This window comes from Aythya marila (assembly GCF_965140915.1).
Source record: "Aythya marila genome assembly, chromosome: Z".
NCBI lineage: Eukaryota > Metazoa > Chordata > Aves > Anseriformes > Anatidae > Aythya > Aythya marila.
The window spans coordinates 58,157,016-58,176,897 of record NC_139080.1 but is presented as its reverse complement, the minus strand read 5'-3'; the positions used below and the strand labels follow the sequence as shown (position 1 = coordinate 58,176,897).

At 37.9% G+C, this 19,882-nt stretch overlaps 1 protein-coding gene across 7 annotated transcripts in view; it reads right to left on the bottom strand.

The window, feature by feature from the left end:
* Window positions 1-19,882, bottom strand: part of PAM (peptidylglycine alpha-amidating monooxygenase) — a 151,254-nt gene that overhangs the window by 70,385 nt on the left and 60,987 nt on the right. For all 7 annotated transcript variants that reach the window (XM_082782565.1, XM_082782563.1, XM_082782561.1 and 4 more), the window contains exons 2-4: window positions 17,736-18,247; window positions 16,567-16,687; window positions 6,913-6,970 (exon numbers count right to left, since the gene is read on the bottom strand). In XM_082782565.1, coding sequence (XP_082638691.1) covers window positions 6,913-6,970; window positions 16,567-16,687; window positions 17,736-17,827 — 271 coding nt within the window. In that variant the 5' untranslated portion in view covers window positions 17,828-18,247. The remainder of the gene's footprint in view (window positions 1-6,912; window positions 6,971-16,566; window positions 16,688-17,735; window positions 18,248-19,882) is intronic.

Here is a 19,882-nt window from a genome sequence, read left to right as displayed (position 1 = left end):
CTTGAGAGTTATACACAAGATTGAGAAGAAAGCCTGAAAAGACTTTTACAGTTCAAAATTAGAGAAATAATAAACTCTGTATCAGTGATATTTACCTATTGTAATATGTGACTGGAATTGTACTGTTTGCTTACATGACTACAAACTGACCCAAGAGATTGGTACTTTTCTTACTAAAGCACTCAAAATGAGATACGAATTCAGCATTTTTAAATAATAAAAAAAAAAACTTCTAAAAAATCTGAATTATTACTGTTTCTCTTTTATTTATTTATTTATTTATTTTTTACTAACTGGTTATATTAGTTAATAATACTCTATTTAAAACCAAATGTTTGAAAAACAAAAACAGGAAAAAACACAATACCACTTCTGATTTAGTTTCTTTTCAGGTATAGCCATCAAATAAATTTTAACTTTTTTATTATTATTTTTTAATGCACAGAGAAGCACTACAAAGTGATTAGTGAAATATGAGGAAGAGTTTCAGTATATAAGCTAAATCCGAATCAAGTTTTACTTACTTTCCTGACAAAATACTACTATGAATTATGAACTCTAGAAGAAACAGGATAGGAATGAACAGACAGGACATTAATTAAAACATAACAGTATCTAGCTGAGGTATGGTCATAAAAAATAGATTTCTATGAAGTTTATCTTTACAAACAGCAATCCAATGATTGTTGATATTCTTTAAAAAAAAACTAGCTCTTTCAGTATAATTGAGTTTAATCATATCAACACATCAATGTCCACAGTTTGACAGATTAGAGGTCTTCAATACAGTCAAGTCCCTATATAAACTTTGCTATTGCCAAGTAATATGCCACACTAGAGAAATAAACTTGCAGCATCTGAGAAGCATATACAGAAGGAAAATAATAAATCATCTATTTCCTTTTGTGTTGTTGAGTGTAATAGGTTTCATCTCATTTCTACAGCACATTCTGACAGATAGGGACTTACCATGAGTCTCCAAGAAAAAGACACGTTTATTTACTGGTCACCCATGTGAATGCACGTCAGAAGGTGATGATGACAGTCAAATTTCTTGGCTGAGTGACTCGCTGTCAGACTCGATTCTTAACAGTGTCTGTAGAACACCCTTTAGCTATCACTACAGCTCAGTAGTCAAAAGTTGATATTTATCGACGCCTGCGCCATTAAAGACTCAATCTGTTTTTCTGGTTTGTCTGTTTATCTATAAACATTAATCGGAAAGGAAGTGTAAAGACAAAACCATTATGTGATTTTCAGATGTGATCGGAATAATACTTTCTTGAAAAATTACATATTGATATCATTCATTAATATTTTTTGCATATAATTCTCATAGTCATTTCATTTCTCTTATTACGACTAATTGTCGGTCATAATTAGGAGCAAAAGGTATGCTCCTAATATCAGCCTAAATGCAGAACAGCCCAATACATAAGTGAACACTCCTCAACGTCCAGCATTTGCAGATCTTTCACCACAGAAAAGAGACTGGTTCAAACAGAATCCTCACCCTTGACAATCTGATCCTCTACTTAACAGCATCTGCAGCAATACACAGGTACATTCTTGAAAAAGACCTTTAAGGCAAAACTCGCTGTACTCATCCTAGTTGATAACACTTCTTAAGTAAGCTCAATCAGTTTCTTCATTTGATACTGTCTGAAAACTGACTCTGAACTAGCTGGCATATTCTGGTACAGTATTCTTCCAGTTTTGCACAATGAAGTTATATACCCTTTTTCCCTGTACAAGCATGGCAGTCTACTGGTTCCAAATATTTAGGGAAATAACAAAGTTGAAACCTGAACTCAAACCTGGGGGTGTTGGTTGAGAGGAAACTCAGTATAACTCACTGTAGTGGGTAACATGGCAAGGTTTTGGTAGTGGGGGGCTGCCGGGGTGGCCTCTGTGAGAAGAATCCAGTAGCTGCCCCATGTTAGATAAGGGCCAGTTTCAGCCAGCTCCAAAGGGACCTGCTGCTGGCCAGAGTCAAGCCAATAAAGCATGCTGTTTGTGCCTCTGTAAGAGCAGAGATGAGGAAAAGGAAAAGAAAACAAAAACAACAACAAAAACTGCTGCACAATAGCAGCTGCAAGAGTGAGGAACGAGAACCACCCCAGGATGCTGGGGCCCATGGAGAGCCCCCACAGGAGCTGGCCCCGGGCCGGAGCTGCAGCCCGTGGAGAGGAGCCCACGCAGGAGCAGGGGGTCTGGGGGGAGCTGCCGCCCACCCGTGGGGGACCCGTGCTGGAGCAGTTTGCTCCTGGGGGATGGATGGAGCCCATGGGACGGAGCTGTGTGGGAGCAGTGCTTGAAGAGCTGCTGCCTGTGGGCAGCCCCTGCAGGCTCAGTTCGGGAAGGAGGTGTCCATCCTGTAGGAGGGACACCACATGGAGCACGGGCAGAGAGTGACTGTGAGGGAGTGGCAGAGATGAAGCATCAGCGACTGACCCCATTCCCAGTTCCCCTGCACTGCTTGGGGGGAGGAAGTAGAAGAGGGTGGATAGGGGGAAGGTGGTTTTAGTTTGTTGCCTTTCTTTCTCACTTCTCTAGCTTGTTAGTAATAGGCAATTTCTCTAATTTCTCTTACCTCCCTACGCTAAGTCTGTTTTGCCCGTCACAATAATTCTTGAGTGATCTCCCTGTCCTTATCTCAACCCTTGAGACCTTTCCATTGTATTTTCACTCCCTTTCCTTTAAGGAGGGGGAGTGAAAGAGTGATTGTGGTGGAGCTCAGCTGCCCATCTAAGTAAGACCACCACAGCTAACAATGTGAGCTTGCAGCCCAGAAAGTCAATGATAACCCAGGCTGCATCAAAAGAAGCACTGCCAGCAGCTCAAGGCAGGTGATTCTTCCCCTCTACTCTGCTCTTGCAAGACTCCACCTGGAGCCTCACATTCCGCTCTGGGGACCCTACCACATGAATCACAGAATCATACAATCATTAGGGTTGGAAGAGACTTCCAAGATCACCTGGTCCAACCATCACCCTACTATCAACGTCACCCACTAAACCACATCCCGAAGAACCACATCCAACCTTTCCTTGAACACCCCCAGGCATGGTGACTCCACCACCTCCCTGGGCAACCCATTCCAATACCCGACTACTCTTTCTGAGAATAAATGTCTCAGAATTTTCAACCTAAACATCCCCGCTGCAACTTGAAGCCATTCGCTCTAGTCCTATCACAAGTTACCTGCAAGAGGAGGCTGACTACCAGTTCCCCACACCTTCCTTTCAGGTAGTTGTAGAGAGCAATAAGGTCTTCCATGAGCCTTCTCTTCTCCAGACTAAACAACCCTCAACCACTTCTCATAGGACTTGTGTTCTAGGTCCTTCACCAGCTTTGTAGCCCTTCTCTGGACATGCTCCAGGGCCTCAATGTACTTAGGGGCCCAAAACTGAACACAGTGCTCAAGGTGCAGCCTCACCAGAGCAGAGTGCAAGGGGATGATCACCTCCCTGGTCCTGCTGGCTACACTGTTCCTGATAGAAGCCAGGATGCCAGTGGCCTTCTTGGCCACCTGGGCACACTACTAGTTCATGGTCAGGCAAGCATTAGTCAACGCCTCCAGCTCCTTTTCCTCTGCACAGCTTTCCAGCCATTCTGCCCTGAACCTGTAGCGTAGCGCTGCATGGGGTTGCTGTGGCCGAAGTGCAAGACCCAGCGCTTAGCCATGTTGAACCTCATCCCATTGGCCTCTGCCCATTGACCCATCCTGTCCAGGTCCCTTCTACCCTCCAGCAGATCAACACTTCCACCCAACTTGGTGTTGTCTGCAAACTTACTGAGGGTGCTCTCAATTTCCTCATTCAAATCATCAATAAAGATATTAAAGAGTATGGGCCCTAGCACCAACCCATGGGGAACACAACTGGTGACCTGCTGCCAGCTGGATTTCACTCTGTTCACCACCACTCTCTGGGCCTGGTCATCCAGCCAGTTTTTAACCCAGCAAAGAGTGTACCTGTCCAAGCCATGGGATGCCAGTTTCTCCAGGAGAATACTCTGGGAGACCATGTCAAAGTCTCTGTTGAAGCCTATATAGGCTACATCAACAGCCTACCACCTCATCCATCATGCAGAAGGACATGTTGGGTGAGTTAGGGCTGTTCAGCCTGGAGAAGAGAAGGCTCCAGGGAGACCTTATAGCAGACTTCCAGTTCCTAAAGGTGGCCTACAGAAAAGCTAGGGAGGGACTCTTTGTCAGTGGATGTAGTGACAGGACAATGAGTAATGGCTTTGAACTAAAAGAGGGTAGGTTTAGATTAGATGAGGGTGGTGAGGCACTGAAACAGGTTGCCAACTAGTAGCTGTGGATGCCCCATCCCTGAGGTAATTTATGCAGCTAAAACAACAAGTCCTCTCTTCCAAAGCCCTTATATTTCATCAATATACAACAAAACAGTGCTGCTGCAGGTTCTTTTAACAGAACCTGCTCTTCCATGCTCTGTTGGAAGGAGGAGGAGAGAGGCCAAAACCAGGAAAATAAAGGAAAGCATAAAAATATACACCAAAGAGAAGAGAAAACATTTACTTAGTGGTATTGAGTGTAAATAAATTGAATTGGAGGCAGAACACAGATTCTGGTCTTAGATTTATCACTATACTGTCTCAGAAACTCATTTTGTTTTCATTATGCATATTCACACCTATTGAGAGAACATATTGTCTTTTCAATACATTACTGAAAAAACAGCCAGTATGTCAAATCATCTTTTTTTTAATGCTGTCACAAAGATAAACAGGAATTAATGAGGGTTAATTATGTCATCTATTTGCAATGCAATGAATGCAGATTTTGCTTAAACCATTTAAAAATATAGACAAGATCCTATTAGAAAGATATATTTAATTTTCTATGTCAATATAATGATTATTAAAACAACACAAAATACTTGCATGCAAGTAAGTAAATACTAGGTTTTGTAGCACTTGAAGATATTAAGTTAAATTTCTTGGATGACGCCTATTGTAAAAATCTCTTTCCTGAGAAGAAGTTGAAATTTCTATTTATGTATTTTGTAAGATAGGTCAGTTTGTGTTCTTTGTATTTGCTACAGTCAGATATGTTTGAGTCTGGTCGTTCCAGTAATTAGGCAACTTGCATTGGTTGTGAAGACTCTAATCTGACAAACCTTTTCAACGTGAAGTCAATGAAAAGTGATTTCACTGAAGTCAGATGGAACTGATCACATGCTTAAGACTGACCCCAAGCTAATAATACATATTGGTGGAAGTGACCAAAGAGGAAAAAAATAATTTAAATTTATTTTCAAAATATCCAAATATAAGATGTTGTAAGCAATACTCTTGAGGGAAATCTTCATGTTCACAGAACTGGATTTTCTTTCTAATTTGCTGATCATGTTCCTATTGCTCTCCAAAGCTTCATATAACAACTAGAATGGTTTTGTTGCCCAGACCTTGTATTGCTTTGTATTATGTGTATTCAAGCACAGCGATCATTGGAAAGATGATTAAATCTGGTCAAAATCTGATTAAAAAAAGGAAACATGAAAACAAGAAGTTTCTCAGTTGTCAGAGAAAAAATTGGTTTTCTGGCTGAATCACATTGAGATTTTGCACAAATTCCATTTTTAATTATTTTAGTAGGTCTTTCTAAACGTATACACCACTAGAAGTATTTTGTATGGATTTAATACATGTAAACACCAAATGACAGAAATAAATGTGCAGCAATCTAATAAATAATTAAACTATGCAATTTTGCAACTCAATGAAGCACTAAAAAATAAACTGCTTAAACAGCAGGTTAGTGGTATGCCTTTCTATGAATTACTTGAAAGCAGAAGAGTCAATCGCATGCATTGCATGGTAAGCTGCAAAGTTTATCAGAGAATGAACATTCAATTCCTTTCATTATTTATTTTTTTTTTTCCTGAGGTCAGACTCACACATAAAACGTAATTTCATGGTCAGGGGCCAACTTCTTTGCTAAGCAGAAATACAGGGAAAGCATTGAAGAAAAAATAACTTTTTTTTTTTTTTTTCAGTTACCAAAATGTAACATGAAAGACTGAAAACAAGACTCCATATCCTAAAGGATTTCCACATAGAAATCTACATGGAACAATAGTCTCATAATACTCTAAAACAAAAATACAGAATTTCTATCATATTTACTATAAATGCAGATATTCTGAAAGACAACAAGGGATAATAATATAGACATTTTCAGTTTAAAGAACATACTGATAGTGAAACTATCTAAAGAAAAATCATCATGCTTTCTCTCTACTTGAACAACTGCAGGTTCACAAGCAAGGAAAACAAAATTGAAAGTACCCTCAAAAACCTTCTGAACAGATGGTATTGCTTTGCAGATCTGTATGATCTCTGTGCTGGTACACTATTTCCCACTGTTTGTCTGCCACCTTTTTCAAGCTACAAAATTAAAAAAAAATGGAGGGGAGAAGTTTTTTTTTTTTCCTCTTTTCTTTCCTTTTTTTTTTTTTTTCTTCTTCTTCTCTTCCCTGGATAAGTAAAATCTTACTGCAGCCAATGTAGACTGTAAGTGCAAAGGATTTACAGCCTCCACCAGTAGGTAAATAAACAGTGTGTTCAGTGGAGCAGAATTAAGTACCCGGCCAGAAGACAGGAAACCAATACTTTACAAATGAGGCTGTTTGATATTGACTGCCAGAGGCATCTGCATGCAGCTCCTTAACTACTATTACTCATGAATCTCTCCAGATACAGTTTGTTACCTTGACTCTAAGTAGCGCTCTCTAGTTTGTTTCTGCATTAGTCATGATGAATGCATTTTAGAAACTTTGACAGCCAAAGATTAAGTCAATATCAGTCAAAGAAAAAAAAAAAGAAAATTCTGACCTTCTTCAAAATGGTTCGCTTAAGTTCTTATAGTAAACCAATACTTACCTACATAAGCTTCATCATCCACTGGCAGGGGTACTGACATGCAGAGGTAGGTATCAGACTGTTCAAAGAGAAAAGAAGAGAAATTTTCATTTTAAAATGAAAAGATGAAATCAACTTTAGGTCCTACAGAAGTGCCATCAAGGAAAAACACCACTTGCTTTACCAAGATATTTGTCCAGCAATTATGTAGGATGTCTAGATTACTGTAAGAAATTAATTCATTGCTATATTTATATGTAACAGAGATTACTCTATAAGGTCATGGATATGGTTTGTAGGTTGACAGTTATGCTACCATCTAATTTAAATTTTATTTTTCATACTTAAGGCTGTTTAAGAAAGAAAAGATCATCAAATACTGGCATTTGTCTACAACTATGAACTCCAAATCTGACAGGACTTTCTCTTTCATGAGGACTGGGCAAAGCAGACAAAGAAAAAATTCCTCCTACAAGAAGCTTCAAATTAATTAAAGATACTAAAGATAGGCTTAAACATTTTGGAAGCCACTGAGAAAGAAAGACAGGTACAATGGTGATAACAATAAGTGATTACACAGGGCAACAACGTGCACAGATAAGAAACTGACTTTGGTGTTTTTGATAGATGATGGGAAGTATGAACAAAGGTCAGCTTATGCAACTGATATGAATGCCTTTGTGAACTCTAGGTATATGCATCTACACAGTGAACATTGAACATGCAAACTGAAAAGGAAATAGTCTTTTTTTCTATTTTGCCTGGATTTTGAAGTAATTAAATATATATATATATATTTTAAACTTCATTTGAACCTTATACCCAAACTTTGAAAGTCAACAGCAAAAATGCTTCACAGCGTGAAAGAAATAAAAAACAAAGAATCTGCTGTTTATTTGTAACGCAAACTTGAGTTTAGTCACGCAAACTGCCTGGACCAAAAATAAAGACAAAATGCACTTTTTTGAAAGCATTGTTTACCCAATTGCAAATTAAATTAGTTAAGGACAGAGTATTACGAGTGAACAGAGACATAATGGAATGAGATTTTATAACTTGTGACTTAATGTCTACACAGATTATTAGAAGTTTAAATGAATCCATATTTTTGTCTTTCTTATCGTAATCAAAGATTGTCATCTGGAAGTTGCAAATGTATTAAAAATGGTATTGTGCTACTTATTTACGTGAGCTGTTGCAGAACTGTTACGTCTCTTTGGCTTGCTGTTCTAACACATCTACAAGTAGCAACTGTCTCAACTGAACATCTTTCATGCTCTCTGTTATCTCTCTTCAATGCTTATAATCTCTCTTACATAGTATATAAATAGTGTAGTTTAGACAGTCTTTGTTAATCTGATCTGCATTTAGGAAGGCTCATGTATTAATCCAATGGATGAGTGAAAAAACAGCAACAAAAAGACTTCCTGCTTTGCAAAAAAAAAATTAAAGAAGGAATATTCAAAGTCTTTTACTTCCATCTATCTGTTATCATTTATATTGCTGTAGGATAGCCACTTTCAGATTGTTCTCCAAGGTAATCCAAAGCAAATTCCTCCAAACAATGAGTTTTTAATGGTTCTTTTAACACGCTGAGCCTAGAGATCATCAGTACAGGCAAAGCCATGAATTGTTCCCAACCCATTCTATACAAGGCATAGTTTCATATCCCTTACCCCGTCCTTAAAGTAGTTCCATTCCACAACCCCATATTATTTTCAGTTTGTCCCCCTCTTCTTTCCTAAAAGCAGAGAAACTAAGAAACAAACCTGCTAAATTACCCTAAACACAACCTCCGCTTAAAATATTTCCAATAGCTGTAAAATAAAAAGCACTGAAGCACATTTGAAGAAAAAATATGCCAAGATAATAGATGAATTAAAAGTAGTATTACAAATTAATAACAAAGAACTATCATTATCTGTTAAACATAACAATCTGGACTAAAACTCCAAGCCAATAGACCAGGTTGCCCAGGGCCCTGCCCAGCCTGCCCTTGAACACTTCCAGGGATGGGGCATCCACAGCTTCTGGCTGGCAACTTGTTCTAGTGCCTCACCACCCTCCAAGTGCAGAATTTCCTCGTAACACCTAGTCTAAATCTCCCCTCTTTTAGTTTATAGAGTCACAGAACATCAATAGTTGTAAGGGACCCATGAGGATCATCAAGTCTCATGGCTCCACACAGGACCACATGTCTGAGAACATTGTCCAAATGTTTCTTGAACTCTGACAGACTCAGTGCTGTGACCACTTCCTTGGGGAGCCTGTTCCATTGTGTGACCACCTTCTCGATGGAGAACCTTTTCCTAATATCCACCCTGATGCAGTCTCATGCCATTCATATTCTTGGGTCCTATCACTGGTCCCCAGAGAGCGGAGCTCAGAGCCCGCCCCTCCACTCCCCTTCTGAGGAAGCTGTAGGCCACAATGAGGCCTCCCCTCAGTCTCCTCTTTTCTAGACTAAGCAAACCAAGTGACCTCAGTCACCCCTCATGTATCTTGAAATGCATGCTTCAAGTATAAAACTGTTCTCCCTTGTCCTATCACTATCTGCCTGAGTAAAAAGTCACTCTCCATCTTTTTTACAAGCCCCCTTTTAAGTACTGAAAGGCCACAATGAGACTGCAGGGAAACTTGAAGCTGTCTTTTCTCCAAGCCGCACATGTCCAGTTCTCTCTGCCTTTCTTCATAGTAAAGTAACTTCAGACCTCTGATCATCTTCTTATGCTCCTTTTATATGCATCTGCTGTTAAACGTAGTTAGAGAAAAGATGACTTGTTCAAATAGATCATGCAGTCAATTAATGCAATCATTCTGAAGTCTTTGTCATTACTGGTGTGAAAACTCATGCTGGCATAGTTGGAGGGATTTTCCATGTAATTTATTTTATTTTATTTTATTTTTTACATACAAGTCAGGTTTTATTTAGATTATAAAGAAAACAAATGAAAAATCAGCTAGTGTATTCACAAAAGAATTTCTGGTAGTTTATCTTGAATTATCAGCACCACAGTTTTTCCCCTTCCATCTCCTGCCCTCCTTCCCCTCTTCTATTCATTAAAGGAAGAACCCTTGTCATTAACATCCATTATTGACTCATAATTGCATTATTTCTCATAAAGCTCTGGTATTGACATTCACTGTGCCAGGGTCCAGATTGATATTTAACAGAATTTTACTTTTTGCAGAATTTCACCATAAGAAATAATCAAGTCATTCACACAATTTTCTCCAGAGTCAGAGTCAGTCTTGGGATCTTTGGATGAGGTCTCAACTTGACTGTCTTAGATAAACTAAAGAGGTGCCAGTAATTTATGGGTATCTGACATAGGACATTTACTCCCTGTTTTATGTATTGTTATCTGATACAGTATACCCACACAAACTGGAGATGAGAAATTATAACCAAGGATGTCAAACTTACTTAGTTCTTAGAAATAAAACTACAAACTTGGGTATACAGGTATTACAAGTCACCATACTGGCAGAAGTTCGAGATAAGCAAAACGTACAAAAGATGCTCAAGATCACAGAATCACAGAATTTCTAGGTTGGAAGAGACCTCAAGATCATCGAGTCCAACCTCTGACCTAACGCTAGCAGTCCCCACTAAACCATATCCCTAAGCTCTACATCTAAACGTCTTTTGAAGACTTCCAGGGATGGTGACTCCACCACTTCCCTGGGCAGCCTGTTCCAATGCCTCACAACCCTTTCAGTGAAGAAGTTCTTCCTAACATCTAACCTAAAACTCCCCTGGCTCAACTTTAGCTCATTCCCCCTTGTCCTGCCACCAGGCACGTGGGAGAACAGACCAACCCCCACCTCGCTACAGCCTCCCTTGAGGTACCTATAGAGAGCGATAAGGTCGCCCCTGAGCCTCCTCTTCTCCAGGCTGAACAAGCCCAGCTCCCTCAGCCGCTCCTCGTAGGACTTGTTCTCCAGGCCCCTCACCAGCTTCAATGCCCTTCTCTGGACCCGCTCAAGCACCTCGATGTCCTTCTTGTAGTGAGGGGCCCAAAACTGAACACAGTACTCGAGGTGCGGCCTCACCAGAGCTGAGTACAGGGGGACAATCACCTCCCTAGCCCTGCTGGTCACACTGTTCCTGATACAAGCCAGGATGCCATTGGCCTTCTTGGCCACCTGAGCACACTGCTGGCTCATATTCAGCCGACTATCCACCATCACTCCCAGGTCCTTCTCTGCCTGGCAGCTCTCCAACCATTCCTCTCCCAGCCTGTAGCTCTGCTTGGGGTTATTGCGCCCCAGGTGCAGGACCCGGCACTTGGCCTTGTTAAACTTCATGCAGTTGACCTCAGCCCATCGGTGCAGCCTATCCAGATCCTCCTGCAGAGCTTTCCTACCCTCAAGCAGATCGACACACGTGCATAGCTTGGTGTCATCTGCAAACTTACTGAGGGTGCACTCAATGCCCTCGTCCAGATCATCGATGAAGATATTAAAGAGGACCGGCCCCAGCACCGAGCCCTGGGGGAAAGATATATATAAAAAAATCACAAAAGAAAGCAAAAAACTTGTAGAATCCATTAAACAAGAGAAACTCTACACACAGCCTTTCCACACCAACAGTATCTCACTAAATTACATCTTTTATCACTTTTTGCACTTTTAGCAGTGCAAAGTTTCAAATGATTATTTAAGAACTCAACCAATACTGTACCAAACTAATGTAGAAAATAAGAGTTTGTCCAGACTCAAATACAGTAGTGATAAATTAAAAAAAATCCCTATTTTTAATCACACAGAATGACTTGAGATACAGTGTTAATTGAACTGCAATATATTATCAGTATTTCTTACTTGCTTTGTAGCAAACACAGGTATTCACAACAGCAAAAATGTATTACTGGCAGAGTAAATATGTTTACCTGCATTCTCAATAACGCTTTCACAAAATAGCCTTCACTTTGCTTAACAATACTGGTTTTGTATTGTGTTTGCTCAAATTTAGCTGATCCCATCCCTTTTTAGAAGATAAAACGTGCTGCTTCACATTTAAATAATCAGTCCTTGAGTAGTATTAATTTACTGTGAAGAACAATAATTTTTATACCATTCTCAAGTATAAGGAATGATTATAGAATGTTTCCCTCAGATCTGCAAAAGCACCACAGCCGTCCTCTCCACAGCTCCTAAATTTCTTCCATCCTTCAGCACCACACCAAAATTATTCTTCACATGACATATTAGCGGCAATTTTTTCTTACTGTGCAATTAGAATAAGCATTAAGAAAAAAAAAAAAAACAAAAACAGAATATTTATGTACTGCAGGTATTTTTACCCCACATCTAAGAAGTGGTAGCATTTGAAAGCACCAAGAAATATAAAATATTTATTAACCAAGTCAGAAAACTATTCTACTTCACTGGTTTTCCGATTTGTATTGCTTGAATATACACTTCAGTGATGTTGTTCACAAAGGCTGCTTGGAACATTTTCACAGGCATGTTTGTGTTTGACATTTATGCCAAAAGAATGCACAACCCAGGGGCAGATTCTCACAGTTAGCAAACTTCCAACCCATGTAAAGTAGATGGTTCTCTCTGATTCACTCACAGGGCAGCAGGGCAGCCAGAGCTACAGAACATAAGGCAAAAAAGAACTACAACAAAAAACAACAACACAAAGTCACTGAGTATAGGTAATCATTAGAATAAAATGCATGTTTTTCATAGCAACCTTTCCACTGCCTAGACAGCATAAGATACATTCTCTTAATGCAGGGGCACACAGATAACCTAACAATACAAGGACAGACTTGGTTCCAGACATGTTCAAATCTTTCCACCAAGAATTACACCACCTTCATCATAATATGGAGCTACCTGTGCAGACCATACAAATGGTCGGAGTTTCTTTCTCCTCCACCACCTCCTGCCATTTGGAAGTGTGTACCTATTGCTCTGTGAGCCACCTGTGTATTTTATATGTTAGCTGTAAGCTCCTGCATTAAGAGAATTCAATGATTCCTACAAAAAAGGCATTCCAGAACAACTATGTGAATATTCATAATCCACAAAGACTCTTCATGGTATTATCAAAAATTCACGTCAATTTCAGAGAATACATACAGATGGTTAGACTTTCCAGAATCCAAAAAGTTTGTTTCATTTTTAGCATCTGTTTTCAATGAGAATTACTGAGAAATACAATGGACTTTGGAAAATAAAACTAAATGTAACTGCCTACAGAGACACTATGGAAGACCTCACTTCAGCGGCAGAATTATTTCAGTAGTTCCCATTCCTTTTCAAGTCTGGGGATATTTTTGACTAAACAAGCAATAACTCAAGCCCTTCTAGAACAATTCTTATGTTACACAAACCTTCTGATTGCAGGTCTATCACAGGTCACACAAGTCCACTGGTCATGAATTATAAACAAAGCACTAATTAGTTCCATTAGACACCTTTCTGCTCACTATGATTCTAGACAGAAATATGACTGTCACATTTGTGAACCACCAACACAGAAGGAGGACAGAATTATGTTTGTGACATCTACTCAAGGTATCAATCTGTGTCCAAGCAGGGAATTCAGCAAGTTGTAATCCTACATGTTGCTGGGAAAAAGAGAAAGCTGGCATTGAAACTTTCAGTTTACCTGAGTTTAGAGTAGTCACAAAAATTAGCACTTTACAGTTTTAAGTCATGCAAGTAAATTTAAAAAACAGATAATCTGAAGACACAGCAAACACAATACAGTTTTCTGAACAGTTACTAGTGCCATCATAGTTAGCTAAAGTTGTGCTGTCTAGTCTCCAGCTGCCTTACTCTTTTGAAAGCACTAGCTTCCAGTATGAGTTGAATCCTATTTGTCAACCTCTCACAAACGTAGTTGTTTCAGAAAATTTGAAATGGTGTGTGGTACCTACGTTTATTTAGCTAAATACATATATTTTTGTGAGGCTGTGTTTTAATCATTCAGAAAACTGAACTCAAGCTTACTTAAATTACTCGACATGCATGTTCAAAATAAGATAGTTGATTTACTGAGAAATGGTGAAATGAGAAACAGAACTTATAAGATAAAGCATATCTCAGAAATTTAGGATAAAATCTCTTAACATAACCTTTCCAGCATTTTTTTGTGAGCAGAACACACTGACAGAAACTCTTACTAAGAAACTTGCAAAGCTGCCCAGTATCAGGTTTCTCACCTTTAGAAGGTCCTAATGCTATCTAGTTATTTAAATTAAAAAATAGTATGCAAGAAGCAATTCAAAGAGTTTTGTAGAAACAAGTATTTCAAATGTCAAAGAAAATGCTTAAGAGCAATAATGAAGTTAATTGGTGGCAGAAGGAGGCGGAAGAGCTGAAGTTGTTTCGTGATACAATTCATGGCTTACAGAAAATATCTTAAAATTGTAAAAATTCAGCCACTAAGTTTGTAGAAACAAGTGGCAACTGGGCATTTAAATGTGATTTACAAATACCTTTTTCAAGAAGAAGCAAACAGCCCAACCCCCCCCCTTTTTTTTTTTTTTTGGCTATTAGGCAACTACTGAACAGCCACAGTGCCTTTTTCCATACACACTATTATTTTTATGTTCTTTGTGAAGGACATGATGTAAAAGAAGAAGTCTTTCACACCACAAAAAAAGATATCGCTCAGTTTGTCAGATTAACCATTTGCTTATCTAAATAAAAGTTCCACTTCTTTGCATTAAATCACAGCTTAATGATCTAGCTGAAGTGTAAGACATGATGAAGAACAGACCATATGGAACGTACTCGTGTTACTCTACAGATACTATTTTTTTCTCTAGAATTTAACTCATTCACAACTTCTCTAATAATTTCTGTTCATCCTCCTTTTTATGTTTTTTTTTTTCATTTTTACCATAAAAATTGTTAAGATTCAGAACTCAGGAACTGAATTTAGTCACAACCAAAATAACAATACATCTCCAGAAATCTGTTACCAAAGCATTTTAAAAATTGCACTTGTCCCCTTGCTCATTGGCATCTTTCATGAATAAAGATAAACTTACAGATAGGCCCTGGAATTACAAACCTGTATATGCTTCTATGTAACTGTTAGTATGGACAACTTGCAGATCTGCAGTCACTGACCACATAAATCTGCCAACAATTAGGGCCAAAAGACACATGAAGAAGATAGCAAGGTAGTAAACTGCTACTACAGAAGAATTTCCTCTCTAAAGATGATTATTCACGATTAGCCACAAGTGAACTAACTGCACTGAAACTAAAAAGCTGTTGGTTAATTCCTTTTGTGAACCACAAGAAAATAAGCAACAATGACCGGAAAGGCAATCTTTGCTGTGGGTATAAGAGTTTAAGCTGCCTAAATAGCAACCAGGTTTCCTGTTCAGCTACTGTGGGGCAGTGTGGAAGGAGGAGGGGAAATAGAGGGGGCAAGGGGAAAGAGTTGGTGAAACAAAGAAAGGAAAGTATGAGCTGGACAGTGGCATATAAGGCTAGGAATTATTATTACCTTTTAAAGAATTAGTTTGGAAAGTTGCTTTCTATTGCTGTCTGTCTTCTCCATCCCTCCCCCAAATCTATACTACAGCGTAACATTTAAGTTCATGTAAAAGCTGTTGGATATAAGCATACAGGCATGTGAAGAGAATTATTTCCCAACAACTATTATTATAGCCTTAACTAAAACTTATGTAATTACAAATGTTCACCTTGAAGAATTCAAAGTACTTTTCACTCTCTCAGAAAGGAATGTTTAATGTTTTGTTGCAGGCAAGTTAGATAAAATAGAAGAGCAATACTCCTGTTTGCAATTACTGGAATGACATCACTTGCTCTAAATTATATGTTCCAAAGGGGTGGTCCCCAATAACTGAAAACCTCATTTTCCCTTCAGTATTTTTTGAAACTGCTATCTGCAACAATGAGTCATCAGCTACTGCAGCACAACATCCTGCTCTTTCCAAGCATCTGCAGCCCTTTAAAAGGGACGTGGTCTTTTAATGAAATATATAGTTCCCTGCATTGCCTCACTGAAAATTAAAAAAACAAGAAGCCACGCATTGTTTATCTTCCTTAATGAAACTACACGATAGTAGAAACACAGACTTTTAAGTGAATCTTAAAAATGTTGATGTTAGAACTCCTAACTAGTTTCTTTAACTGACTTGGCTCAATAGATAAGCAACTTCAAGCTCAAAAGAGTATGGAAATATAACTGATTTACAGTAGCTGTTCTGGAATATTTTAAGGCTTAAAATACTATGTCAAAAGTATTAAGCTTGTGAAATGCTTTCTGTTTTTTCTCTCAGTTTGTCAAAGTTGCAGCAATGTTCAATTTCATGGAACTAAATCCACTGAGGCCCTATCTGAGATTTGGTTTAAGCTCAAATTCTAAATTTTTGTCTCAATAGCACAGCTGCATATGTTTCACTTTAATAAAACTCATTCTTTTAATAAGCTTCAGCAATTCAGCTTATGAAACCAACGTATTACAAACAACACTAGTCAGATGAAAATTTTTCAATCATTTGAAATTACTTTTCAGATTCCTACTTTCCTCTGGACATACACTAATCTACTAAAGTTACTGTTTTCTTTGTTCAGTTTATATTAGTGATATTTTAGGCAAGGATGCATTTTTCTGGCCTACAAGGAAAAACAGTAAGTGGCAAAAAGAAAAAAAATCATTTTTCTCACCTGCTTAGGCGTCACTCCAGGCATGCGAATGTCCAATGCAAAATCTGACAGTCCAAGTGAAATCACTGGCCTGTCACTTCCAAGGCATTCACTGGAAAGAGATCTAGTAGCATCTTTATACCTAAAAAGGAGAACACATTTCAAAAATACTGATTTTTATTCTACCTTTCTGGAAGAATAGGCCTTAAGAACTAGAAAAGAAGTTTGACAACATGGGAGTAAAACTGGCAATTTCACTTCTTCGTGTGCTCTGGAAAACATTTTAATGAACCATCAGATGGACTAGTCTGGAAAACATTAGCTGAAAATGTAATCTGTCATTTCATCTAGGTAACTGTCTGAGGTAGATGGATGTACAGACAGAATTATTTCACTAGAATAGGTTAAGTAGCATTAGTCACTCAAGACAGAAGTATTTTTGGTTGTTTTTGTTTTAAGACTATGTATCTGTTGCATAATTCAATACAAATTAAATTTAAATAATGTGTAAAGGGGAAATTTTTTAACTCTAACAGCATTACATATATAGCAATCCCCATTACAAGCAGAAAAGCAAAACAGCAGGTTTTGCCAATTCACATGAATATCAGTATCTATATTGACTGCAACATATAAATAAATTAAAAAAACAATATAGTAAAATACTTCCAGGAGAGAAAAAAGGCTATTTCTCTTGTGCACCCTACATTCAAGTTTGCCTATGCAATTTTACATTCAACCTCCTCCTTTAAAGTTTCCCAGATTTCCCAAAGTAAATTTGTTAACACTTTTTTGATAAAAAACATCATTTTAGAGTGCTAGCTATCTAGGGTAGGTAAAATGTATTTACTCACCATGTAAACTCTGAAATATACCCGTAGCATTACGTAAAATGTTACTAATTAATTATAATTAGTTATAATTATCATTAACAATATTGTTTTTATCATCCTGATGATAAGCATCCTAAACTCCCATTTTAGAACTACCTGTGGAAAAAAACAGTTTCTGTCATTAATGACGAGAGTGCCATTTAAATTTTTGCAAATAAAACTCAGAACAGATGATCAAAACCAAACAAATAGCATATACTTTTTTGTCTAGGACATGCTTTTTCATACTTTCATTATATAATAAGTGATCGCAGCCCTAAGAAGCATGCATTCAACACGTCTTCTTGCATAACCCACCTCTTGAAAACAGAAAGTGGGCTTCTGAAACCCAAGCAGTTGTTTTGAAAAACAAGAAACAGTATTAGCAGGTTGTTAACGAGGCCAGCCATGTCCACCCTGCTGTTCCTGGCCCGATTAAGGGAGCAGAAAAAGGGCAGTGCAGCTCGATCAGCTGTGATCCTGACAATTAGACAGCAGCAGCAGCATCAATTCACTACTTCATTATTATGTGCTCTGCAGGCATCCTCCAGCTTCTGACAGACCATCTGTCTTGGAAGGTGATGAACTGTAAATCAGGAAACTGGATGACGCTATGTTGTCTTTATTATTAGCTGTAAAAATCTGTTGAAGGATCTTCCCTTGGAGATCGATGACACCGTGCCTTCGTTCACTTAAGGTGCTGAAACGAAGTAGCACTCCTGTTCTTTCTCCCCAGGTTGTGCAGTTAAATCTGCATGTTCTTTATCAGTCCACGGTGCCAGAGACTCCCAGTGGCATCACAGAGACCAGCGTCAGTCATCTTTCAGAACCTGTAAAAATAGAAGCAGATAAAGGATGACTAACAGATGACAGCATTAGTTCTTAGCAAATCCCCATTGAGGATTTTTGACACATTGGGAAGTACTTTCACCAGACAGCCCAACCCAGTGAAGAATGCTCCACGTCTATCGATTCCTCCCCCCTCCTCCACACAGAATCCAGAACTGATACGCAGAACTCACTCTGGAACACATTTTACATCTTCGGAAAAATCCCCAACAAAACATTAACAGGTAAAAGGCAAAATTTGGAGCATTTTGTGTATATTCTATAAGCAGTTAAAAAAGCCAAACACTGATACAGCAAGAACCAAGGTCTGCAAATGTTATCAACTATCACTAAATGATTCTGCATTTATAGCAGGCTGGGATAATGTTTTATTTTTAATACAACCTGTAATATACCATTATGTCATTAATGTATCTGCTCCTTGTGTACTGTAGTTATTATTGTTATCCATTTCAGATAATTGATACTAACAAATCATTTTCAGAAATACTAAAACAAGAACTACTGAGATCAGAGTGCTTTATGTTACTTGAATACTTATTTCTATATTTTTCTCTTATGGTTATTTCAGCTTCAGCCATTACTCTCCTCATTGCTTTAATTAACTTCAACTTTAACTGCCTTTATCTCCATACTTTAGCTGATTACACACTCAATTTCAAAAATTTAAAAGGTTTTTATAAGTATGTTAGAAAGTAATAGTGTGTGTTACTGAAAATATATACAAATGGTTGGGGGTTCTTTTTGAGCATTACTACTCCAGCAAAGAAAAATTTCAAGTCACTAATAAAACTGATCTTTAAAATGTATTATTTAGTAATTCTTTAAAAATTAATATTAAATACAAAACCAATGTAAAAAAGAAGAAAACTACCTTCCAGCCCCTGAAAAACATGGACAAAATATTGCTATAAGGATGAAGAAGCAAAAAACTGTTCTGAAATGAATTCCCATTTCAAGAAAAATCACTTCCATTTCAAGGCATACTCACTGAAAAGGTTTCAAAAAGTGCTTATGGATAGACTAAAATCCATGCTGGCAACTTGCCTGATGTTTAGCAGATATGCTGCTTTTGCACTGAACAATTTTTAAGAGATAACAATTTAAAAACTTTATTAAATTAAACATTATTAAAGATTCTATTCTTTATTATTAAAGAATCTATTCTTCACTGAAGGATGACACAAAAGATTCCATCACAACTAGAAATAGACTTAGATTTCAGCTTGCCAAAAACATGCCAAATCTGTCTAAAATTCATGCAAGCGTTGAAACGAGACTAATTCTTTTTGTTTATGTAAATTCTCATGTCTTCCTTTCTGTGATCTTTATCTTGACTAGTGAACTATGGAAAACTGCAGAACATGTCAAGGATTGCACTACGATGAAAACTGAACATTATTTTAAAAAAAGAGTGAGATACACTTCACAAAAAGTAGACAACTATAAAGATGGAGGACTTAATTACTTTTACTCTTGAGGGCCTAATTATACAACAGTAACTGAGTAGCATCTTCGCAAGTTATTTGAAGTTCTAGCATAGCTTCAGTACATATGCAAGAAAGGAAAACTGGTCATCACAGACAGAAAAAAAACACATACTTACGACCTTTTCA